At 45.4% G+C, this 26,381-nt stretch overlaps 1 protein-coding gene across 1 annotated transcript in view; it reads left to right on the forward strand.

Moving 5' to 3' along the window:
- Nucleotides 1-26,182, forward strand: part of HCN2 (hyperpolarization activated cyclic nucleotide gated potassium and sodium channel 2) — a 67,216-nt gene extending 41,034 nt beyond the window's left edge. Inside the window, exons 2-8 of the mRNA XM_087952710.1 lie at nt 1,333-1,756; nt 16,262-16,423; nt 18,108-18,326; nt 19,566-19,712; nt 21,004-21,244; nt 22,666-22,830; nt 24,578-26,182. Coding sequence (XP_087808836.1) covers nt 1,333-1,756; nt 16,262-16,423; nt 18,108-18,326; nt 19,566-19,712; nt 21,004-21,244; nt 22,666-22,830; nt 24,578-25,611 — 2,392 coding nt within the window. The 3' untranslated portion in view covers nt 25,612-26,182. The remainder of the gene's footprint in view (nt 1-1,332; nt 1,757-16,261; nt 16,424-18,107; nt 18,327-19,565; nt 19,713-21,003; nt 21,245-22,665; nt 22,831-24,577) is intronic.
- The last annotated feature ends 199 nt before the right edge of the window (nt 26,183-26,381 follow it).

Raw genomic sequence — 26,381 nt, forward strand, 5'->3', positions numbered from 1 at the left:
TTTAGTTTAGTTTATTGTCATTGCACCTCGTACAACAAAATCAAACACCGTCTTCAGTGCACATCATGACCATGAAAATAAACACAAACACACATCCTTCACCCTCCACACATTGAATTGAACACGCACACCCCCACCGCACCAACACTGCACTATGCAGTGGAATTCTATCCCAGGGCAGTAGAAGCTGTTTTTCAGCCTATTTGTCCTTGTTTTTATTATCCTGTACCATCTGCCAGATGGTAACAGTTCAAAAAAAAAGGGGTTGGGTGGGGTGCCCAGGATGAGTTGGATCTTTGAGAATGTTTTGAACATATAACAGAAAGCACATATATAACATATATAACAATAACAGAGAGTACCAAGGACTTTGAAGGAGGAGGAGGAGGAGGAGAATAAACAGAAGATGGCTTCAAACTTTAACACATTGACCAGTTTGAACAGCTTGTGGGTACTCCATCCCTGGAGGTTTTTAAGAAGAGATTGGGCAGCCATTTTGTCTGCAACAGTACAGTGGAACCTCGGGTCACAAATGCTTCTGTTCATGACCAAATCGGGTTCCGACCAACAAATCCATATGATTTTTGAATCGGGTGGCAAACAAACCCAACCGCGGCAGATTCCCTTTCCACGCCCTCAGAATCGGCGATTTCCCCTTCTGCGCATGTGCAGTCCGCGCAAATTTTTGTCCGCGCATGCGCAGTCGGTCATGCTTCCGGTCACGACCAAATCGGGATGCGACCTTAGTCCTGGAACAGATTACGGTCGCAACCCGAGGTTCCATTGTATAGGGTTTCCTGCTTGAGATGGGGTTGGACTGGAAGATCTCCAAAGGTCCCTATATAATATTTTATATTCTGTGTTCCTAACACAAAACATAAACCAGCATTCTTGGGTTGCACAATAAACCCTAGATCCTCTTGAAAAAAAAAGCAGACTTAAGGTAAATGCAGTCTAAATTTAGTATAGCAATAGCCATAGCACTTAGACTTTATATACCGCTTCACAGTCCCTCTCTAAGTGGTTTACAAAGTTAGCCTATTGTCCCCAACAATCTGGGTCCTCATTTTACCCACCTCAGAAGGACGGAAGGCTGAGTCAACCTTGAGCCTGGCGGGATTTGAACTGCCAAATTGCAGGCAGCCAGCAGGCAGCAGAATTAGCCTGCAGTACTGCACTCTAACCACTGCGCCACCAGAGGCTCCTTGTTAGTATACTATCTGAATGCATCCACTCAATGTCTTAACTGGACAGCAATAACCTAGCGCTGACCCAGGGCTTGCTCTGATGTCCTCCCGTGTCTTGATTCCCATGTTCTTCCTTCCGTTCCAGGTTCTACTGGGACTTCACCATGTTGCTTTTCATGGTGGGCAACCTGATCATCATTCCTGTCGGCATCACCTTCTTCAAAGAGGAGACCACGGCGCCCTGGATCGTCTTCAACGTGGTGTCGGACACCTTCTTCCTGATGGACCTGGTGATGAACTTCCGGACAGGCATCGTCATTGAGGACAACACGGAGATCATCCTGGATCCCGAGCGGATCAAGAAGAAGTACCTGAAGACCTGGTTTGTGGTGGACTTTGTCTCCTCTATTCCGGTGGATTATATCTTCCTCATTGTGGAGAAGGGCATGGATTCCGAGATGTACAAGACTGCTCGCGCCTTGCGCATCGTCCGCTTCACCAAAATTTTGAGTCTCCTGCGGCTTCTACGCCTCTCCCGTCTAATCCGGTACATTCACCAATGGGAAGAGGTAAGAGTTGCGGGAGATCCACCACGGATGACATTTCCACAGAGCTTCCCAAGGAGAACCCATGTTCCTTTTGCTGTTTGTGGCATTTTAAAAAAAGAGAGACGTGTCCCATTATTTATAGAAAAGAATATTTGTAGCTGTTGACTCCTTGGTGCTCTCTGAGCTTGGTGGTTTTCTTGCAGAAGTGTCATTACTGCACTGATGATGTTACCTAGTGAGGTGGTGAGACGTCTGGAAGAAAAGCACCAAGCTCAGAGAGCACCAAGGACCCCACATCCTGTTTGGAATTAGACAGGCATGCAAATAGGCATGCTCCCAAAATGGCCACCAGTGTAGGTATGGCCATTGAAGGATGGATTGGCACGGAGCAGTGTTTCTCAACTTGACCACTTTTAAGATGTGTGGACTTCAACTCCCAGAATTCCCAAGCCAAGTTTAAGATTATATGAACTTCAACTCCCAGAATTCCAACCTTAGGATGGGTGGACTCCAAAAACCAAGATTAAGGTGGATGGGCTACAATTCCCAGAATTCCCCATGCCAACCTTAAGATATGTGGATTTTAACCATCTTGGCCGGGGAATTCTGGGAGTTGAAGTCCCCACATCTTAAAGTGGTCAAGTCGTGAAAAACGCCGTACTAGAAGAATCCTCACATCTAGGATGCTAAATCATTTTGATGGGATATTTTGGGAACCCCAAGACATTGCTGGAAATCTGTGCAATGGGAGAACCTGGGGTTTTTAATTTTCAGCAGCTCCACTTTGCTATTTCTTTATTTTTCTTCAAAATATCTTTTTTTTAAAAAAGGCCTGGTTTTAATGGAGAATTGGGCGATCCTGTTCATTCACCACTCTGCTCCTAGTCCTGTTGGGCAGGTTATCTTTAAAAACCATCTCATTTCAAGAAAGCATGTGAATTGAGTGTGTCAAACTTGGTGAAGCAAAGATGCAAGAAAAAGATTGGTCTTGCAAAAAAAAACCAGGAGGTAGGAAGCACCTTTTCAAACTAACTTTAATGTTGTTAAAAGGTCTTAAGTTTTTGAAAGCTGCGATTGCAATAACATCGATGAGTCTGAAAGGGTGCCAAACCATTCTTTCTGAATTGTTTATTACTATTGACTGGAGTAGTTCTCATCTTCCAATCTGTCCCCTTTCGGAATCTTCAAAGGATACAGTGGTTGAGCTAAGTAGAGAACAGAACAGAATAACATAATTGGAAGGGACCTTGGAGGTCTTCTAGTCCAACCCCCTCCTCAAGCAGGAGATCCTATACCGATTCAGACAAATGGCCGTCCAGTCTCTCCTTAAAAACCTCCAGTTATGAAGCACCTACAACAATAGGGACTCAACGTAGTCTCCAAAGCACCAGAAGGCAGGACATGAAGCAACGGATGGAAACTAATCAAGGAGTGAAGCAACCTGGAACTAAGGAGGAATTTCCTGACTGTGGAAATTATTAACCAGTGGAACAGCTTGCCTCCAGAAGTTGTGGATGCTCCATCACTGGAGGTCTGCTGGCTTTGCTGGCTGAGGAACAGTCCACAAGTCTTAAAAGTTGCCAAGGTTGGAGACCCCTGACGGGATAACTCGGCTGTTAGTAACTCAGCTGTTAGTATGCTGTGTTGGGTTGAGGAACAGCTGGGGGTTCATTTCCTTGAGCCAGCTTGGAGATTTAGCCAGCTGTGTAATGCAGAGAAGGATTTAAGGCCTCCCTTAGAGGCTCAGATTGGGGGAATGTTACTTAATGATCGGACTTAGTGGGTTACTCGCTATAGGTAATCCTCGACTTACCACAATAGGGACCGAAAAAATTCATCATTAAGCGGTATAGTCGTTAAGCAAGGCATCAGGTGATCCGCATCACATTTTACAATCTTTTTGTTGTCGTGGTCATTAAATGAGACCTCACAGGACAACTGGCATCCTTGTCAGCTTCCCTATTGATTTCCTTTCTCTCCTCCCCTCTCTCCCTTCCCTCCTCTTTCCTCCCCTCTTCTGTCTCTTCAGGCTTCATCTCCTCTTCCCTCTCCTCCTCTTCCCTCCCTTCTGCTGTCTCTTCTCCCCTCTTCTTCCCCCTCCCCGCTCCCCACTCTTCCTCCCTTGCCCCTAGTTTCCCTTCTCTTCTTCCCTTCCCCCCTCTTTCCTCCCCTCTCCTGCCTCCTCCAGCATTATCTCCTCTCCCCTAGTCTCCCTTGCCTCTCCTCTCCCCTCTCTTCTTCCCTTCCCTCCTCTTTCCTCCTCTTGTCTGTCTCTTCATCCTCATCTCATCCCCTCCTTCCCTAGCTTCCCCTCCCCCTCCCCTAGTCTCCCTTTTCTTCCCTCCCCTCCTCTTTCACCCCTTCTCCTCTCTTCTCCCCTCCTCTGTCCCCCACTCTCCCTTCCCTCCTCCCCTCCCTCCTCCTCTCCCTTCTTTATTCCCTCTCCTTCCCTCTCCTCCTTCCTTCTCCTCCCCTTCCTCTCCTCTCCCCTCCCTCCTTCTCTCCTCTCCCTCCTCCTCTCTTCCTCTCTTTATCTTTCATCTCCCCTCCTTACCAAAATGCACTCTTACATTTCAGCTCCATGAAAGCTCAGGGGACCCACTTCCAAATTGTTTTTCAACCAAACTTGAAATGCCAAGCATTCACGAAGCAGATTTTTTTTAAATAAAAATAAAAATAAAACCCACAATGGGGAATAGTTAGCTATCCGCCTGTCAGACTCCAATTTCAACATGCACAAATTATAGCTCGAATTAGTGGTTAAGATAAAACCAACTTCATCATATTGCTCTTCCATTAAAATTAATTTTAATTAAAGGAAACAGGAAGGAAGAGGGGAAGAAAGCAAGGGTTGCTTTAAAAGGGAGGAAAAAAGAAACCAAAGGGTAGATTTGAGGAACGAGTTCCAGAGACTGAAAAAATGCTCTGTCTTGCACCAACAGGTCCCTAGCATCCTTGCCTACAATCCCGCTGTCTCTCAACAGATTTTACTATTTATTTATTTAATTTACACAGCCCACCCACCCCCATCCTCACACGAATGGCAGCCTACAATAAGATACAGGTGCTTCTTGACTTACGATCACAACGGTGCCCAGAATTTTTTGTTGCTACGTGAGAAACGTGTTGAGTTTTGTCCCATTTTTTTAACGACTTTTCTTTCCGCATTTGTTAAGTGAATCACAGCAGTTGTTAAAATAAAGTAACACGGTCGTTAAGTGAATCTGGCTTTCCTCATCGACTTTGGCTTGTCCAGAGGTCGCAAAAAGGGGATCGCGTGACCCTGAAACCGTCGTAAATATGAAGCGGTCGTCAGGCACCCGAATGCCAATCGCATCACCAATGGGGATGCTGCAACAGTCGTAAGGGTGAAAAATAGTTCAAGGTCATTGGTTCCGGTGATGTTGTCACTTCAAAGGGTCACTAAATGAACTGATGCAACTCGAGGACTTCCCATAAAGGAGAACAAAATGCATCCTATGCAAAGGTGGTGTTCTGACCGGTTCTGGAGAACCAGTAGCAGAAATTTTTAGTAGTTTGGAGAACTGGAAAATCCCACCTCTGACTGGCTCCGCCCCCATCTGTTCTCTGCCTCCCATTGAGTTCCAGCTGATTGGCTGGGTCTTTTTTGGTTGCCCTGCACAGGGAGAACGGAGCTGGAAAGCAGGTTAATGGAGTGGGGAGGGAAGGGGAATTTTGCAGTATATCCTTCCCCCGCCATGCCCACTAAGCCATGCCCACCAAGCCACACCCACAGAAGCGGTAGTAAACATTTTTGAATCCCACCAACTGATCCTATGACATAAAAACAGAGCAGCAGCCGTAAGCACCGTTTTCCTTTAAAGTCCTTGGGGTTTTTTTTTGTGTGTGTAAAGGTTTCCATAATTGCAGAGGCTGCTCTGTGCAGATGCCAGAAAACCTCTCAGTTGAACCGGTTCTGTCATTACTAGATTTTCCAGGAAATGGGGGTTTCAGAAGATTAGTCTTTTTTCTGCAAGGTGCAACGACCTTCTCTTAGTTTAAAAAAAACAACACAAAAAAGGTGTGTTTTCTGTGCAGAATTTTTACACAGAAAGATCTCGCTGGTTGCTGAGCTCAAAGCAACAACAAAAAAGCAGTTGTGACGCCAGTAAACTGAAAGAAAAATGGAGAGGAATCGGGTAATTTTAACAGATAACAGATAATCAGAGTTGGAAGGGACCTTGTCGGTCATCTAGTCCAACCCCCGCCCAAGTGAGGAGACCCTACACCATTTCTGACAGATGGCACTCCAGTCTCTTCCTGAAAGCCTCCAGGGATGAAGCTCCCACAACTTCCGAGGGCAACTTCTGTGCCATGGGTGGATTGTTCTAATTGTCAGAAAATTCCTCCTTATTTCCAGATTGAATCTCTCCTTGTTCAGTTTCCATTCACTGTTCATTGTCTGGCCTTCGATTGCTTTGCAAAATAGCTTGACCCCTTCCTCCTCTCTGTGGCAGCCCCTCAAATACTGGAAGACTGCTATTCTGTCTCCCCTGGTCCTTCTCTTTCCTAGACTAGCCAGGCCCAGTTCCTGCAACCGTTCTTCATACGTTTTTCACTTTCATTTCATTTTAACTCTAGCAGGGTGATATTTGCTGGGGGTAGAGGGGTGGGCAAGAGAATCTTCCTGCATGTTTACAGGCAGTCCTTGACTTACAACAGTTCATTTAGTGACCAAAGTTACAACAGCACTGAAAAAAGTGACTTATGATCATTGCAAGCCTCTCCAGGGTCAGGTGATCAAAATTTGGAGGCATGGCAAGTGCTTCCTATTCATGACCACTGCAGTGTTCACTTTCGGATAAGCCAAGTCAATGAGGAAGCCAGGTGGATTCACTTAATAACTGTGTGTTTAACTGAAGAACTGCTGTGATTCGCTCCACAACAGCGGCAAGAAAGGTCGCAAGACAGGGGGCAAAAGCTCACTTTTGCAACTGTCTTGCTTAGCGACAGGAATCTGGGGCTCAGGTGAGGTAGTAACTGGAGAAATACCTATGCACGATGTCTGACGTCTGAGTGTATACGGCTCGTGATTTGAAAATCTGTGGTGTTGGTCCTGTTGGAAAGGCTGCTTTGAAGAGCCCGGCAGGTGACTGTGAATTGAAGGGAATTGGCAAAAACTTGTGACAGTGGTGGAATTTTAATAACAGGGGTTCAAAACAGCTGCCGGGAGGGAGGGAGGTTTGCTTACTCAGAAAAAGATTGCTATAAAATAGGATTTTGCAAATTGGTCCAAGGCAATGTCAGACAGACGTTCTCAATGTTGCTGCCATCTAGTGGTTAGGATTGAGTTTTTCAGCTAGGTGCCATCTACAAACATTGGGTTCTTTGAGCTGTTTTGTCAACTTCTGGTTAGGCGATCTTCGGTACAGGGAGTCCTCGAGTTACGGCCACAATTGCGCCCAACATTTACATTGCTAAGCAAGACAGTTGTTAAGTGAATTTCCCCCCCATTTTATGACATTTCTTGCCACGGTTGCTAAGTGAATCACTGCAAGTGTTTAGTTAATACGATTGTACAGCTAGCCCTCGACTTACAACCACAACTGTTGCTAAGTGAAACATTTGTTAAGGGAGCTTTGTCCCATTTTACAGCCTTTCTTGCCACAGTTGCTAAGTGAATAACTGCAGTTATTAAATTAGTAACAGGGTTGCCTAAGTGAATCTTGCTTCCCCATTGACTTGGTGTCAGGATTCCAGCAATTGCCCTAATTAAATCATGATTCTCGAGCCAAACTTCAAAAACCTTCAAAGGATTTATTAAAGGCGACCTTCTGGCGCTGCCCTGAATGTAGCTGTTGTGGTTAGCCGGCAGCAGAGAGAGCGAGGACTCAGATGAGGAGCCAGGACCATTGGGGAGTGAACTGCTGCCTTCAGAAATTGTGGGGGCTGGCAGCAGCAATGAGGAGGTTCCCGAGGAGCCTGTGCCAAGTGCGTGTGCATGCAGGGCTGCTCACAGAAAAGAGCAGTTGCAGCAGTACGGGCGACTTACGGGGAGTAAGGCTGCAAGGTAATGGCCCCTCCTTCCAGAAGATAAAAGCCAGCTGTGAATCGGATGTTCTTTGCAGGAAGCAAAGACGTTTTGAAACTCGAGCCTGGTGGACATTACAGTATCTTAACTTGGTATTTGAAGACTCTTGTGTTGTAAAATATTTCTTATCTGTTATCTTGGCAGCCTCGCACAGGTTGTGCTTATCAAAGTTAATTAGTTTGCAGCAGCCTTTTAACTGGGGATTCGTAAGAATCATTAAAAGGTTTCTGTTCCCTTTGGTTCATGTTTGTTTTATTGGAAAAGGGTTTAGGTCAACAGTAGCCAACTCTGGGATACAAAAATTAGAGTCCCCTGGGATCCTGTTTCCCTGCTTCCCCCTGGGTGTCTCCAATTGAACACGTCCACAGGCTGGGTGACATCATTCATGTTCTCCAATTAAATATATTCACAGGCAAAAGCTCTGGAGGTTTAGTTACAACTTTTTAAAGATAAGAGTTGGAATGTACTTTTGCTTTCCAACTGCTGCACTGCTATTCCAGATTTCCTTCTCCCCCCCCTCTTTTTTTTTATGGCAACTACTAAAACAGGCATGGGAATGTTTTATGAGTTGACCCTTGGCTTGTCAGAGGGCCGCAAAAGGGGATCATGTGACCCCAGGATGCTGTAACCGCCAAAAATATGAGTCAGTTGCCAAACCTCTGAATTTTGATCACATGCAAGGGTGGTCATAAGTGTGAAAAATGGTCATCGTATTTTAAGTCACTAAATGAATAGTTGTATGTTGAGGAATGCCTGTGCTGTTGTGCAAGGTCTGGGGTGCCTGGGAAACCCATAGCAAACTCTGCGAGAAAGAACAAATAATCAAATCACTGTCAAGAGTAATGAAGCACCCATATGAACACAACCAAAACAGCACAGTTGCTTCTTCCTTTAGGGTCCCATGAAGGGTCCCATTCAATGCAGAGCCGGCTGAGGAATTCTGGGAGTTGAAGTCTTAAAATTGCCAAGTTTCGAGGCCTCTGATTCAATGCAAAGAAATGTCGTGTGCTTGCAGCTGACTTATAAAAGTGATAAATTATAGTTATAGGAAGTTAATGTGTCTCCTGTAGAGTCAATATACAACAGGCAGGTGTAAATCTGCAAAGTTTTTTTTTCTTTCCCCCAGGAGATTTAAAAAAAAGGGAGGAGGGACGAAAATGCAGATCGAAAACAAGGAAGTAAAATAAGGAAAGGAAATGTTTTTTTTTTCATTGTCTATTTTTACTTTTGGAGACCTTTGTCCTTTAGCGTCATATGCTTCAGATCAATTGTTGACATTTTTACTGTTAACTGATACATCCTTTCTCCTTCCACTCGGTCAATAAATCAGAAGGTTAGAACTGAGCTTTCTCCATTTATCATTCTCCATTATCGTGCATGAAATTTAACTGCTAGGTAGAGAGATTGTAAAACTGCACCGTTCAATGGTTATTCCCAGCCTTTAGCAACGTTTTCAACCGTTGGCAGTAGAGCTTAATTGGCCGTAGATCTTGCGTCTGGGAATTGGCTTTTTCTTGAAAAAGAATATATATATATATATATCTTCAGGCTTTTGAGTTTCTCTACAGATACTCCTTGATATATGAGCACAGTTGGGGCTGTTGCTAAGTCAGGGGGCCATTTAGGGAGTTGCGCCTGATTTAATGGCCTATTTTGCCAAAGTCATTAAGTGAATCCAGCTTCCTCCATTGACTTCCCTTGCTGGAAGCTGGCTGGGAAGGTTGCAAATGGAGATCACGCGGCCCCAGGATCCTGCAGCCGTCATAGATACATGCCTGGAAACCAAATGGCGATCACGTGACCATGGCACCATTGTTGTAAGGATGAGGACCGGTCCTAAGTCACTTTTTTCAACATGGTCATGCATTTGAACGGATGTTAAACCCATGGTCGTAAGTCGAGGACTGCCTGTACGTGCGGTTTCTTCTCTTAAGACAAGATCCTGGAAGTGGGATGCCCTTTTTCCACCCTCCCAACCACATAGAAGTAATCCTCAACTTACAACAGTTCATTTAGTGACCATCTGAAGTTACGATGGCAATGAAAAAAAATGACGTGACCGTTTCCCACACTTACGACTGTTGCAGCCTCTCCCCCCATGGTCACGTGATCAAAATTCAGACATTGGGCAACTGGTTCATATTTATGATGGTTGCGGCGTCCCGGGATGTGTGTGTGTGTCACGTGACGCAGGGGTGGGATACAAAAATCCCAGCAATGGGTTCGCTGCCTGGTTGCTGGATGGGCGGGGCCATGGTGGGCGGGGCCTACTGGAACTTCCTGTTTCCAGCTACCGGTGGGCCTCCCCCGGGCCTCTGAGAGGGCGAAAACAGCCTCCCATGGGCTCTGGAGGACCACCGGAAGCCGGAAATAGGGTCCATTTCGGGACTTCCGGAAGGCCTGTTTGTCCCCCTCCCATCGAAAATGGGCCACGTGGAAACTCCTGGGAGGGGAGGGAAGGGGAGGGGAGGGGCCAGCCGGTCGGTTGAAATAGCAGTTCAGCAAACCAGCGGTAACTTTAACATCTGGTTCACCTGAACCGGTCCGAACTGGTAGCATCCCAACCCTGATGTGATCCCGTTTTGCTACCTTCTGATAAGCAAAGTCAATGGGGAAAGCCAGATTCGTTTAACAACCGTGTTGCTAAAAAAAATGCAGCGGTTCACTTATAACAAGAGTGGCGAGACAGGGGTCCTAAAACGGGGCAGAAAAATCACTTTAACAGCTGTCTCGCTTAGTAACATAAATTTTGGGCTCGACCAGCGGTCATAAGTTGAGGACTGTCTGCAACCAGGTGGTCTGATGGCTGAATAAATAGCTTCTTCATCCAAAGATCCTGGTTTGGACATCCTCCGCCTATCATGCACGGATGGCTGCCTGCGGTGTGTGGTGTGAGAACACGCTTTGCATTTCTGCCGGCGGCTTTCGGAGGCGGAAGAGAAATTTCCTTTTTCTCCAAATCCCTGAGGTGACCGGTTCAAATTTGGTCTCCGCTTCTGCGTAGGAAGGTAAACAAGCTCTTTTCCGATGGGGATTGGAGAGAAAGCTCTGCTGCAGATGGAAGATTGTGATTTTCATTGCTTTTCATTCGTCGCAGAGCTTACAAATTATGTCACTAAATCACGGAAGCATTATTACTTTCCATCGTCATTGCTGAAAACAAGAAGGGAAAACAAGAAGGGTTAGTTTACCCTTGGAGGTATGGTGCATTCCTTGCTTTGGAAATGCTTCGGTTCCTTATTGGTATCCTCCAATTAAAAAAAACAAAAAAACAGAACAAAATAAAATTCCCTCCGTCGTTTCCGCTTTAGGGACATTTTGCAATATTTTAATGAGATTTACAAGTTGCTCCTTGGAAGCACCGGAAGATGAATTTGTGCTTGCAGAGAGATCTTTCCATGTCCTGGGTGGACCAGAGACGGTCACGGAAGGAATGCAAAATGCATCATCACTGTGCATCAGGGTGGCGAGTCATTTTCACTTTTAAGTGCCTGTTGTCTTACCTCGTGGCAGGAATTTAAAAAAGGGCATTGTGTTAAATTGTAATACTGTTTATTTAGGATTTAAAAGAGATTCAAAATTTGAGAATCTGTTTGGTCTAGAATGGTTAAGGCGCCATGCTAGAAACCAGAAAACTCTGAGTTCTAGTCCCGCCTTAGGCATAAAAGCCAGCTGGGTGACTTTGGGCCAATCACCAGGAGCCAGTGAGTTCTAGTCCCGCCTAAGGGATGAAAGATGGTTGGGTGACTTTGGGCCAATCACCAGGAGACAGTGAGTTCTAGTCCCGCCTTAGGCATGAAAGCCGGCTAGGGCACTTTGGGCCAATCACCAGGAGACTTGCAAGTTCTAGTCCCGCCTCAGGCCTGAAAGATTGTTGGGACACTTTGAGCCAATCACCAGGAGACTGAGAGTTCTAGTCCCGCCTTAGGCATGAAAGATGGTTGGGTCACTTGGGGCCATTCCTTCCCACAGGGTTGTTGTTGTGGGGAAAATAGGTGGAGGAAGGAATATTAGGTATGTTCTCTACCATATTATTTTTATATAAAATATATAATAAATCGAAGCACTATAGAAGCAATAAATAATAATTTATTTTTGATACAAATATTGTTTGTAGCAACAGTGCCTTGCTAATCCTACAAGTAATACCCCTGGCCACTTGGGGCTAGTTAAAAACATGGGTGAAAATCCATCAGAAACGGAGAAGATAAAATATAAGTGGATTTATAATTGTTGGAAAGGAAATCAGAAGCCATTCCTTTATATATATATTTTTTCCTTTTATTTCTTAACAACATTCTTCTCTTTATTTTTACTTTCCTTTTTTCTTTAAATTTGAACTCTTCATGCTATCAATTTTTAAAATGAAAATGAATAATTAAAAAATCAGTTTTAGTTCTCACCTAAACTGGACAATAAAGAAAAAAGAAATCTGAGCACAAGCCAATCCCAAATCTTCCCCATAGTGATATCAAACAAATGCCATGAAATCCGCAAGAGCAAAGTTTTGGCTCAGAGAAATAACAGAATAACAGAGTTTGAAGGGACCTCGGAGATCTTCTAGTCCAACCCTCTGCTCAGGCAGGAAACCTTATACTACTTGAGACAAATGGTTGCCCGGTCTCTTCTTAAAAACCTCCAGCGTTAGAGCATCCATGACTTCTGGAGGCAAGAAAGCAAGTCATTCCACTGATTAATAGTTGTCACTCTCAGGAAATTTCTCCTGAAGTTCCAGGTTGCTGCTTCTCTCCTGGATTAATTTCCATCCATTGCTTCTTGTCCTGCCCTCAGCTCAAGTGCTTTGGAGAATAGCTGGACTCCCTCTTCTTTGTGGCAGCCCTCAAATATTGGAACACCGTTGTCATTTCACCCCTAGTCTTTCTTTTCATCAAACTAAAGGAGAATTGACTTTTCTTCAACCCAAATTTGGAGTTAAAAACAACAAAAGGAAGAAGTGTTTGAAAACCCTACTCGTTCCTTCCTGTTAATGCCACCTCATTCCTGGCTTCCACACTGACCCTTGCAATTTAAATAAAGAAATACGAATGCTTCATAGCATCCTATTTGTGGGCCATAATATTAATTTATAATAATAATGTGGAGTCCTTGGGACTCTCTCTGCTTGGTTGTTTGCGTGCAGATGTTTCATTGCCTGATTAGGTAATATCAGCAGTGCTAGTGAGCGTGCACAGAAAGTGTAATAACAATTCATTAAAACCTGTATGACCTCTGACTCTCAACAAATATGGTTGGCTCAGTAATCAGTCAAAGAAATTACAGTAAAATCCATAAAAAATAAAGATAAAAATGGCAAGCAGAGCGAAGGGATGGGTTTCCCCTGCCAAAGGTGGGTGAATAATTGACAAAATGTCATCATTCTCATATGTGCCCAATTCTAGTCCTTGATATTCCTAGTTATTACAATCAATAGAATTGGTAGAGGATCCATTTGGGAAAGATGCATTTGAGAAACCTGAATGAAGAACATTTGGGAAATTTCCCCCAGGATCAGAAGCAATAACAGTAACAGATTTGAAAGGGACCTTGGAGATCATCCAGTCCAACCCGGTCAGGTGCTTTGGTAAATAAGTTGGCCACCTCTTTTGTCTAGCAGCCGTTCAAGTATTGGAAGACTGCTATCACATCACCCTGATCCTTCGTTTCATAGACTAGACATACCCAATTCTTGCAACTGTTCTTCAAATGTTATAGCTTCTAGGCCCCTAATCATCCTGGTGACTCTCCTCTGCACTCTTTCCAGAGTCTCAGCATCTTTTTTGTATTGGGGTGACCAAAATTGGATGCAGTATTCTAGGTGTGGCCTTACTAGGGCTTTATAAAACAATACAGGGTAGTCCTTGTCTTACAACAGTTCATTTGGTGACCATTTGAAGTTACAACAGCAATTTTGAGCTCCGTTGTGGTTGTAAGTCGAGGACTGCCTATCTTCTACATTTTATCCTATTGCTGTTATTTCTGTACCACTATATTGATCACTATTACTATAACTATTATACTTAGCATACTCCATTACTATTCAGATACTACTACAATACTACACTCTACAGCAGGGGTGTCAAACTCAAGGTCTGCGGGTCAAATCCGGTCCTCAGGGTGCTTGGATCTGGCCTGAGAGGCTGGCCTGGAAACAGCACAGGACCAGCCCACGGTGCCTCTGTCGGTGAAAACAGAGGGGCCCCCCCGCGCCCCATTTTTGCTGGCAGAGGGCTGCAGAAGACCTCCATGGCCGAAACTGGGGCGTGAGAGGGGTGCATGAGGCCCGCCCCAGGCTCCATTTTCACTGGCAGAGGGCTATCAAAACAAACGAAAAACAAAAGGAGAAATGTTTCACCTTTTACATTTGAGCAGTCAAGAAGGGACAGGAAAGGAGAAAAGGAAAGAGGAAAGACAAAGAAAAAGAAGGGAAGATGGGAAGAGAGCAGGGAAGGAAAAAGAAGGAAAGAGGGGAAGGAAGAAGAAAGGAGATGGAAGAGGGAAGGAAAAAGGAGTAAAGGAAGGAAGGAAATAAGAAAGGGAAAGAAGAAAGATGAAGAAAAAGAAAGGAAGATGGGAAGAGAGCAAGGAAGGAAAAAGAAGCAAAGAGGGAAAGGAAGAAGAAAGGAGAAGGAAGAGAGAAGGAAAAGGAAAGAAGAAAGGGAAAGAAGAAAGTGAAGAAAAAGAAAGGAAGATGGGAAGAGAGCAAGGAAGGAAAAAGAAGGAAAGAGGGAAAGGAAGAAGAAAGGAGAGGGAAGAGGGAAGGAAAAAGGAAGGAAGAAGAAAGGGAGAGAAGAAAGATGAAGAAAAAGAAAGGAAGATGGGAAGAGAGCAAGGAAGGAAAAAGAAGGAAAGAGGGGAAGGAAGAAGAAAGGAGATGGAAGGAAGGAAAGAAGAAAGGGAAAGAAGAAAGATGAAGAAAAAGAAAGGAAGGGGAAGAGAGCAAGGAAGGAAAAAGAAGGAAAGAGGGAAAGGAAGAAGAAAGGAGAAGGAAGAGAGAAGGAAAAGGAAAGAAGAAAGGGAAAGAAGAAAGTGAAGAAAAAGAAAGGAAGGAAAAGGAAAGAGGGGAAGGAAGAAGAAAGGAGATGGAAGAGGGAAGGAAAAAGGAAGGAAGAAGAAAGGAGAGAAGAAAGATGAAGAAAAAGAAAGGAAGATGGGAAGAGAGCAAGGAAGGAAAAAGAAGGAAAGAGGGGAAGGAAGAAGAAAGGAGATGGAAGGAAAAAGGAGTAAAGGAAGGAAGGAAAGAAGAAAGGGAAAGACGAAAGATGAAGAAAAAGAAAGGAAGATGGGAAGAGAGCAAGGAAGGAAAAAGAAGGAAAGAGGGGAAGGGAGAAGAAAGGAGATGGAAGAGGGAAGGAAAAAGGAAGGAAGAAGAAAGGGAAAGAAGAAAGATGAAGAAAAAGAAAGGAAGATGGGAAGAGAGCAAGGAAGGAAAAAGAAGGAAAGAGGGGAAGGGAGAAGAAAGGAGAATGAAGAGAGAAGGAAAAAGGAGAAAAGGAAGGAAGGAAGGAGATTGCAATGAGAGGGAGGGAGGGTCTCAGGGAAGTCCTGCTTTTAGCACTTGGCCAGCACAGGTGCCTCTGACACGAGTCCCGAGTCCCGTGTCATGCCCACCATGGCCACGCCCTCAGTTGTGGTCGTACAGGACTTACAACCAGTCGTTTAACAACCATTCAAAGTTACACCCCAGGGCTGCTTACAACCCATTTCTAAATTCTACTCCTCCCATGGGTCAGGTAATTGCATTTGGGATGCTTGTCCCATCTACGGACATTTGTAGCATCCTGCAGTCACGTGACTGTGATTTATTATATTTATGATAGTGTTTACTTCTGGTTTCCAGCAAAAAAAAATCCCTATTGGGTATATTGGTGACCTGCTTAATGACCTTCACAACTGATGATTGGCATTCTACTCATAAGTCGGGGACTAATTGTAATCCTCGATTTACAACCGTTCCTTTAATGACCTTCAAAGTTACAACCGCACTGCAAAATGTGACTTGCCACCATTTTTCGCCGTTAATGACCTTTGCAGCCTCCCCATGATCACTTGGATCAAAATTCAGATCGCTTGGCAACTGGTTCATACTTATGACCATTGCTGTGTCCCAAGGTCATGGGGTCCCCTTTTGTGACCTGATAAGCCAAGTCAGTAGGGAAAGCTGACTCACTGAACAACCCAGTTACTAGCTGATCGACCCCAGTGACTGACTTCACAACAGGAGCAAGGAAGGTCGTAAAACGGGACAAAACTCACTCAACAAATGTCTCCCTTAACAACCGAAATTTTGGGCTCCGTTGTGGTCGTAAGTCGAGGACTACTTGTACATTAATACTCACTTATTTTTCTGACTCCTAATAGCAACCTCTTGAATAGCATTCGGCCACCAGACCGGTCTGCGGCGTCTCATGTTCTCCAAAATGGGAACCTCGTTGCAATTTAACGTGGTTTTCCGTTTTTTCCCCCCCGGGGGGCAGATATTCCACATGACGTATGACCTGGCTAGCGCTGTGATGCGAATCATCAATCTCATCGGGATGATGCTCCTTCTTTGCCACTGGGATGGCTGCCTCCAGTTCCTCGTTCCGATGCTGCAGGATTTCCCTACTGACTGCTGGGTCTACATCAATGGCATGGTGGTAAGCCAGAAGGAAACAGGAAGAGGGGCCCACTGATCACTGCAGGGAGCCTTCTCCTTCTCCTCCTCCTTCTCCTTCTTCCTCCTCCTCCTCTTCTTCCTCTCCTTCTCCTTCCTCCTCTTCTTCCTCCTCTTCTTCTTCTCCTTCTCCTTCTCCTCCTCCTTCTCCTTCTTCCTCCTCCTCCTCTTCTTCTTCTCCTTCTCCTTCCTCCTCTTCTTCTCCTCCTTCTCCTTCCTCCTCTTCCTCCTCTTTTTTTCCTCCTCCTCCTCCTCCTCCTCCTCCTCCTCCTCCTCCTCCTCCTCCTCCTCCTCCTCCTTCTTCTCTTCCTCCTCTTCCTCCTCCTCCTCTTCCTTTTCTTCTTCTTCTTTTCTTCCTCCTCCTCCTCCTCTTCTTCTTCTTCTTCTCCTTCTCCTTCCTCCTCTTCCTCCTTTTTCTTCCTCCTCCTCCTCCTCCTCCTCTTCCTCTTCTTTTCTTCCTCCTCTTCTTCTTCTTCTTCTTCTTCTTCTTCTTCTTCTTCTTCTTCTTCTTCTTCTTCTTCTTCTTCTTCTTGTTCTTCTTCTTCTCCTCCTTCTCCTTCTCCTTCCTCCTCTTCCTCCTCTTTTTCTCCTCCTCCTCCTCCTCCTCCTCCTCCTCCTCCTCCTCCTCCTCCTTCTTCTCTTCCTCCTCTTCCTCCTCCTCCTCTTCCTTTCTTCCTCTTCTTTTCTTCCTCCTCCTCCTCCTCTTCTTCTTCTTCTCCTTCTCCTTCCTCCTCTTCCTCCTTTTTCCTCCTCCTCCTCTTCCTCTTCTTTTCTTCCTCCTCCTCCTCCTCCTCTTCTTCTTCTTCTTCTTTTCTTCTTCTTCTTCTTCTTCTTCTTCTTCTTCTTCTTCTTCTTCTTCTTCTTCTTCTTCTTCTTCTTCTTCTTCTTCTTCTTCTTCTTCTTCTTCTTCTCTCCTCCTCCTTCTCCTTCTCCTTCCTCCTCTTCCTCCTCTTTTCTCTCCTCCTCCTCCTCCTCCTCCTCCTTCTTCTCTTCCTCCTCTTCCTTTTCTTCCTCTTCTTTTCTTCCTCCTCCTCCTCCTCTTCTTCTTCTCCTTCTCCTTCCTCCTCTTCCTCCTTTTTCCTCCTCCTCCTCCTCCTCCTCTTCCTCTTCTTTTCTTCCTCCTCCTCCTCCTCCTCCTCCTCCTCCTCCTCCTCCTCTTTCTTCTTCTTCCTCCTTCTCCTTCCTCCCTCCTCCTCCTCCATCTCCTCTTCCTCTCCTCTTCCTCCTTTTCCCACCACCACCTCTCTCCTCCTCCTCCTTTCTTCTCTCCTCCTCCTCCTCCTCCTCCTCCTCCTCCTCTTCTTCTCTTCTTCTTCTTTTGGGCCAATCACCAGGAGACAGTGAGTTCTAGTCTTGCCTTAAGCATGAAGGCCAATTGGATGACTTTGGGTCAATCACCAGGAGACTATGAGTTCTAGTCCCATCTTGGACATGAAAGCCAACTTCCTGTGTCTTCTTCAGTTCCTTTGACCTCCCATCTCCGATGTCACCCTTCCTAACCTATCTTCAGAAATCTGGATCTTTAAAAAAAAGAGAGAGAGAGAGAGAAAGATTGGGCGTTGAAATAACATTCGCTCAGAATGAATTTTTAGAAAAACGGAGATGGGTCTAATTCTCTTTGCGGGACAGTCTGTTTAACTAGAGTTGTTTTCGTTTCTCCACTGTAGAACGATTCCTGGAGCGAGCTGTATTCTTTTGCGCTCTTCAAGTCCATGAGCCACATGCTTTGCATCGGATACGGGCGCCAGGCGCCAGAAAGCATGACTGACATCTGGCTGACAATGCTGAGCATGATCGTGGGAGCGACGTGCTACGCCATGTTCATCGGCCATGCCACAGCCCTCATCCAGTCTCTGGATTCCTCTCGGCGCCAGTATCAAGAAAAGGTACGGGAGCTTTGGGGAGTGGTCTGCTTTTTAAAGTCATTTCATTTTCATTGGTGGGCATGACTTGGTGGGCGTGGCAAGGGAAGGATATACTGCAAAATCCCCATTCCCTCCCCACCCCACTAACCTGCTTTCCAGCTCCGTTCTCCTGTGCAGGGCCACCAAAGGAGACCCAGCCGATCAACTGGGACTCAATGGGAGGCGGAGAATAGATGGGGGCAGGGCCAGTCAGAGGTGGGATTTGCCTCGGTTTTCTGAACTATTCAAAATTTCCGCTACCGGTTCTCCAGAACCATCAGAACCGGCTTGAATACCACCTCTGAACTGTTCCCCTTTTCACTTGGATGGCCCATAGATTTAAAATATTATTTTTCCTTCTAGAGGTTTGAGTACAGTTCGTCCTCAATGTCTGACCCCAATTCCGCTCAAAATTTCCATTGTTAAGCCAAGACGGTTGTGGAGATTTGCCCTTGTTACAATTTTTTCTGGCCACAGTTGTTAAGTTGATCGGTGCAGATGTTAAGGTAGCAGCACGGTTGTTAAAGAGGCTTCCCCATTGGACTCTGCTTGTCGGAAGGTTGCAAGAAGCGATCACACGATCCCGGGATGCTGCAGCCATAATAAATACAAGTCAGTTGCCAAGCATCTGAATTTTGATCGCATGACTAAACGGTCATGTGACCGAACGGTCCATAAGTCGCTTTTTTTTCAGTGCAACTTTGAATAATTGCTAAACGAATGGTTGTAAGCCAAGGTCTGCCTGTATCTTGGATTCCAACTCTTATAATCCTACATCGCCTGATTTGGCCTCTTGTTTTCTCTTTCTTTCTTTTCTTTTTTAATTTTTTTTTAAAAAATACTTTATTAAAGTTCAAAATATTAAAAGGTTTACAAAGAACAAAATGTTAAAAAGCTTTACAAAAGTTTCTATAATAGAAATTATATCAACCACTTTCAATATCGTTATCTTGGCAGTACACTAAGTTAGAATGTGATAGTTTTCCCATGTTAACTATGTTAATTCACAGTTCTTATTTAATGTTAATAAACAAAGCTTTATGTTTTCTCTTTCTTTAGAGTAGCTACTTTTCTCTGTCTTTAGTGCTCTTTTTCTGAGTCTGCTCCCTTTCTCCTTCTCTGACTTGCTTTGGTTTCTCTTCCCTTTTTTGCATTCCCCAAGTCAGACATTCTGCTTAAATTCTCCCAGTTAATTTCTCCTCCACCTTCTGCCTCCTGCAGTACAAACAAGTGGAGCAGTACATGTCCTTCCACAAACTCCCAGCTGACTTCCGGCAAAAGATCCATGACTACTATGAACATCGCTACCAGGGCAAAATGTTTGATGAAGACAGCATCCTCGAGGAGTTGAACGAACCCCTGCGAGAGGTAAGCCCACAGAAGGGGATGGATCTTGAGAAGGTGGAGAAGCAAGAGGTAGATCTTGGCTGAAGGTCTTCATTGTCCAATAGTGGGATTTAACAGAATCACAAAGTTGGAAGGGACCTTGGAGGTCTTCTAGTCCAACCTAGTTTGTATCCAATAGATACAAACTCAAAGTAAACCGCACCAAACTTAGTTTGTATCCAATAGATCCAAACTCAAAGTTAACTGCACCAAACTTGATTGCAGGAAATACGACTTCAGCAACAGAGTGGTCAATGTCTGGAATACTCTACCCGACTCTGTAGTTTCTTCCCAAACCCCAAAAACTTTAACCTTAGACTGTCTACTATTGACCTCACCCCTTTCCTAAGAGGTCTGTAGGGGCGTGCATAAGCGCACCAACGTGCCTACCGTCCCTGTCCTATTGTTTCTCTTATTCTTTTATTTTTCTTATATGTAACCATTTCATGTATTCACAACTATGTATACATTTATACTTATTATCTTGTAAACAATTGGCAAATCAAATAAATAAATAAATAAAACCCACTGCTCAAACACCTTACACTATTTCAGACAATCTGTTCTTAAAAAAAACCCAGTGTTGGAGCATTCACAACTTCTAGAGACTTGTTTCCCCGATTAATTGTTCTCACTGTTTAGGAAATTTCTCCTTAGTTCTTGGTTGGTTCTCTCCTTGATTCCACCCGTTGCTTCTTGTCCTGTCTTCAGGTGCTTTGGAAAATAGATTGACCCATTCTTCTTAAATATTGGAACGCTGCTATCATGTTACTCCTAGTCCTTCTCTTTTTTTTAGACTAAACTTAACCCAGTCCCAACAGCCATTCAACAGACAATTTGAAAATGGAGCCTCCATATCTTGTGGCAGTCTACCTTAGGCAACCTTAGAACAACATGGTTATCTCTTTCTGGGATCTGCTAACTAAGGCCGATTCATCTAAATCAGTGTTTTTGAAACTTGGCAATTATAAGATCTGAGGACTTTCAATTCCCAGAATTCCCCAGCCAGCAGAAACTTCTAGGAGTTTTTGTCCACACAACCTTTGTCCACAAGGGGGAAACACTGATTTAAGACCCCATACTTTAAAAAATGGGGAGACACACAAAAGTTTGAGCTTTCTTAGGAGAACTTGAATGTTCCCCCAAAATAGCATGGTGTCCTATTAATGAGCACTTGTCCTCTCTTGACCCAAAGGAACATTTAAGAAAAAGCTGAGCTGTTTTTATGTAAATCATGGTGAGACTCATTTTTTGTGTGTCTGTCGTTCTCCAGGAGATTGTCAACTTCAACTGTCGCAAACTGGTGGCCTCCATGCCACTCTTCGCCAACGCCGACCCCAATTTTGTCACAGCCATGCTCACCAAACTGAGATTTGAAGTCTTTCAACCGGGGGACTACATCATCAGAGAAGGCACCATCGGGAAAAAGATGTACTTCATCCAACATGGAGTTGTCAGTGTCCTCACAAAAGGCAACAAAGAGATGAAGCTTTCAGATGGTTCCTACTTTGGAGGTGAGATAAGTCAAGTCCGTCTTCATTCATATTTGTGGCATTCTGAGGGACAGGGACAGCTTTCCTTCCTAAAATGAGGGACCTTTGGCATTTGGAGAACATAAGTTTGGTTCGCTTTCAAAATGGCTGCCAAAGAAGACTTGACCGTTCCCAAAATGGCTGTCAAGATAGGTATGAGAAGGTCCCAAAACTGTCCAGAAGACAAAATAGCCCTAATTTTTTTTTAATATTTGGATTAAGGAAAGAAAAAGACAAGAACTGAATTTAAAATTATGACATTGATAGCAACCAGCTTGACTGGAAATAATTGAAGGGGGAAAAAGACAAGGTTGGTTCCAGTAGATATCACCCCATTGTATAACACCAACGCAATTATTAAATTGGCGGATGACACGACAGTGGTGAGTCTCTTTAATAAGAACAAGGAGTCTGCTTATAGAAAGGAAGTACAAGGGCTGACACTGTGTTGTAAAGAAAATAATCTTACACTTAATACCCCAAAAAACTAAAGAACTTATAATTGACTTCAGGAGGAAGAGAGGTGTACATTTACCATTGTACATAAATGGTGAGGAGGTGGAGAGGGTTGGTAGTTTTAAATTTCTCGGCACTTATATCTCGGAGGACCTCTCATGGACTATGAATGCTAACACGATTGTAAAAAAGGCACAGAAGAGGCTGTACTTCCTGAGAATGCTTAGGAAGATAAATTATCTCAACATCTACTTCTGTCCTACTACCGCAGCACCATTGAGAGTGTCCTGACATACAGCATTCTTGCATGGTACGGGAGCAGCTCTGTAGCGGACAAAAAAGCTCTACAGAGAATAATTAAAAGTGTCCAGAATATCATTGGGCTCCAGCTACCAGCCCTGGAAGACACCTTCGCATCTCACTGTTTGAGGAAGTCGCACAACATTCTCAGAGACTCTTCCCATCCTGCTTACAATCTTTATGAACTGTTGCCTTCTGGCAGAAGATACAGAAACAATTAAAACTCGCACCACACTTTTTCTGAATAGTTTTTATCCCTGAGCTATCATTGCACTTCACAATGAACTTAAGGACCACCATCAGTGAGCTGTTGGACAGTCTTACTTGGTCTGTTGTGGGGATGCTTGTGTGTTTATAGGAGGTGGGGAATTTTGGCGGGTGGGGAAGTGTTTGGGGATTGTCATGTGTGTGCATGTTGAGTCTGGTCTCTGGGTGTTATGAGAATTTCGTTGTATACAATAAGGATGCAATACCGTACAATGACAATAATAAAGAATTCAATTCAATATCTAAGTAGGCTTTGTGAAGGACGGAAAGAAGTTGAGTTTAACCTCACAAAGGATGTATATATTCTTCTATCCTTAAGGGGGAAATCATTTGGAATCCAGTTTTTGGGGTTTGAATTTGCTTTTTCATCTTTCCTCCAGAGATTTGCCTCCTGACCAGAGGGCGTCGAACTGCGAGTGTGCGGGCGGATACTTATTGCCGCTTGTATTCCCTCTCGGTGGACAATTTTAATGAGGTCTTAGAGGAATACCCCATGATGAGGAGAGCTTTTGAAACCGTTGCTCTGGATCGGCTGGATCGCATTGGTACGTTGGGGGAATTGGCATGGGGAGGGAAGGGGAGGGGAGGGGATTATGGGCCAGGGTGTCCCAGTTGAAAACACAGGAAAAAAGGCATTCAGGTTTTATTTGGAAGATATGAGCTGCCCGTTAAGAGGAACGGGTAATCCTCGACTTAAGACCACAATTGAGCCCCAAATTTCTGCTGTTAAGCGAGACCTTTCTTAAGTGAGTTTTGCCCCATTTAAGACCTTTCTTGCCACCATTGTTAAGTGAATCACAGCAGTTTTTAAGCTAAAAACAGTTATTAAGCAAATCTGGCTTTCCCCATTGACTTTGCTGGTCACAAAGTCGCAAAAGGGGATTCCTGTGACCTTGGGATACTGCAACCGTCATAAATATGAGTAAGTTGCCAAATGTCTGAATTGATCACACGACCACTGTGATGCTGTAACGGTTGTAAGTGTGAAAAAATAGACACTTTTTTCAATGGTGTAACTTTGAAGGTCATTAAATGAATGTTTGTAAGTTGAGGACTTCCTGCATTCAAGATGTTTTGGGTTTTTGAGCTTAACTCTTCCATGAACTGTCCCATCTTATGTGCGAAACCACTTGTTTAAATGCTTTGAAAACATGTTTGTTTGTTTATTATGCTGCCCTCTCTCCCAAAGTGACCCTGAGCAGTTTGAATACCTCAAAGTCAGAGTCGCAATTTTACAATCTTTTTCGCAGTGGTCGTTAAACAAATATGCTATGGGTGCGGTTGTGCCAAAAAGTGTAAGAAAAAGATGGTTTTTGGCAAAACCATCATAAAACATGGTCAGATAACAGATAATCAGAGTTGGAAGGGACCTTGTAGGTCATCTAGTCCAACTCCCCACCCAAGCAGGAGACCCTATATAATTTCTGATGGATGGCAGTCCAATCTCTTCTTGAAAGCCTCCAGTAATGAAGCTCCCACAACTTCCGAGGGCAACTTCTTTTCCATTGGTTAATTGTTCTCACTGTCAGAAAGTTTCTCCTTATTTCCAGGTTGAATCTCTCCTTGTTCAGTTTCCATCCATTATTCCTTGTCTGGCCTTCAGGTCAGGTGACTGCAGGATGCAGCAAACAGCCGTAAACACAGCCCAGTTGGCAGCATCCAAAGTGTGGCTGTGTGACTTGGGAGCAAATGTTGGAACTTTGAAATGGGGTTGTAAGACACCCCCCCACCCCAAGTAGATCCATCCTAACTTCGAACAGTCCCTAAGCGGCTGGTCGTAAGTTAAGGACTACCTGTAGTTTTCCATGGGTATGAGAAGTGCTATGCAAGGGCATCAGTGGACTTGGATTTCTATGGAGATTCTCAGTCATCCAGGTCATGGTTGTCCGAAAGGTGCTTTTTCAAAAGGCAACTGGACTTTTTCTTGGGCTTTTTTTCCTTGAAGGGGTTTCCCTTCTCATCCAGGAAGCTTCTTCAGTTCTGACTGAATGGTGGAGAATGGAAGGCTTTATATTCCTTGCAGTCATGTGGTCATTCATACTCTCTCTAAGCTCAAGTGGCCTCAACGACTCTCAGAGAGAGCGCTAACGACCAGATGGCTGCAAAGAATATAAATCTTTCCCTTCGCCATCCTTCACTCAGAACTGAAAAAGCTTCCCGGCTGAGAAGGGAAACCTCTTCAAGGAAAAAAAAACAACAACCCAAGAAAGTCCAGTTGCCCTTGGAAAAAGCACCACTGGGAGGGCGGACTCGAACCGCAAGGAAATCACGCCTTCCGCTCTTCTCTTGCAGGGAAGAAGAACTCCATTCTCCTGCACAAGGTGCAGCACGACCTCAATTCGGGCGTTTTCAACAACCAGGAGAACGAGATCATCCAGGAGATTGTCAAGTATGACCGGGAGATGGTTCAACAGGCCGAGTTCCAGCAGCACACCGCCATGTATACCCCAACTCAGCCCCAGGTCACCTCAGCGATCGCCACCCTCCAGCAGGCCGTGGCGATGAGCTTCTGCCCGCAGATGGGCAACCCGCTGGTCGGCCCAATCAGCCTCGGCTCCCCACGGATGGTCCGACGTCTGCAGTACCAAGGAGGCCTCCCTGGGGCCTTTGCCATCTCGCCAGCCTTGCTTCAGCAGCATCACCAACAGCAGCAGCAGCTGAACCTACAGCAGCAGCAGCAACAACAACTGGGTGGCCCGATGTTCCAGAACATGCCGCGGCCCCCACAGCCGAATGCCCCCCTCCAGCAGCAGCCCCCACCCCCCCAGCCTCCCATGGCTGCTTCAGCCGGCCCCTTCCCCTCCGTAGTGTCCAGTCCCTCTTCCCAAAGCCCTCACGCCAGCCGGACGTTCCCGTACGGGGGTGCCAAGGGTCAGTCGGGATCCCAGCTCTCGCTAACTCAGCAGAAGCCGCCCGGTTCTCCGCAGCGGCTGGCAGCTCACAAAAGCACCCAGGCTCTCCACACGAGCAGTCTCAGCCAGGAGACGCGGCCTCTTTCGGCCTCCCAACCCTCCCTCCCCCACGGCGCTCCTCAAACGCCCAGCCAGAGCCCGCCCTCTTCGGCTCACGAGTCCAACGCTTCGATCGCCGCGGGCCAGGGGGCCTCGCCGTCGTCACCCGCCACTTCGAGCCGGAATGCCGGTAGCACCCCGCCAGTCGCATCGCGGCCGGCAGCCCGGGCCCCTCACCAGATGACCATGGCTGCCGCGTACCCTGGGACAGCTGCCTCAGGCATTCAGCAGGACCCGGGCGGTGCCCGCAAGGATTCCATCATTAGCGCCCCTGATACGGACTCAGCAAAGTCTAGGCTTCCGTCCCATTTGTGACCCTCGATGTAATCTGCCGGGGGTGGTGGTGGGGCTATGTCGGGTAGAGCTGGGAGGGTAGGAAACCCCCCTCGCCCTAGCTGTGGGGCAGCATGAACTGGCAAGGGGGGCCGTTCTGCAGCACCCCGCTTGGCTCTCTTTCTGTCATGCTGACCATCACTTGCTCTGCAATACAAGCGGGGAAAGGAGCACCCCAGATCCGCGCAGTCGTGTGTTTCACCAGGTGGAGCTGGGGCACATGGGATTCAGTGTCAGGGAGGCTCGGCGGGACTTCTGCCTCTGCAGGAGGAGCGGGGTTGGAATGGAGGTTTTTGTTTTTTTTCCTAGCCAGGAGACAGAGTGCCAGGGACGAAGGAGCTGCCCGTCCCATCCTCTTCCTCACCAAAGTTTGGCTCCCGTCCGGCTGTCATCTTCATCCCGCCTCGCCCTGCTGTGTCCATTCCGTGGAAAGCCATATCTAGATTCTCATGCAATTTAATCCAGTGTGTGTAAAATATATACATACTTATATAAATATATATATATGTTTTCTGAGGTTTTCGCGGGTATTTGTATGTGGATCTTTGGTTATTCGGGTTTTCTCCCGCGTAAAATTGGAAGTATCTAGGCGACATTTCAATGAAGTCTCATTCATCATCTTCAGGCTTGTGTCTTCGGCTTTGTGCTTCTCGGAGAAGCACAAAGCCGAAGACACAAGCCTGAAGATGATGAATGAGACTTCATTGAAATGTCGCTGATACTTCCAATTTTACGCGGGAGAAAACCTGAAT

Source organism: Notechis scutatus, chromosome 1 (genome assembly GCF_049901735.1).
Source record: "Notechis scutatus isolate UNSWTSFEM ecotype Mainland chromosome 1, rNotScu1.2, whole genome shotgun sequence".
Taxonomy (NCBI): Eukaryota; Metazoa; Chordata; class Lepidosauria; order Squamata; family Elapidae; genus Notechis; species Notechis scutatus.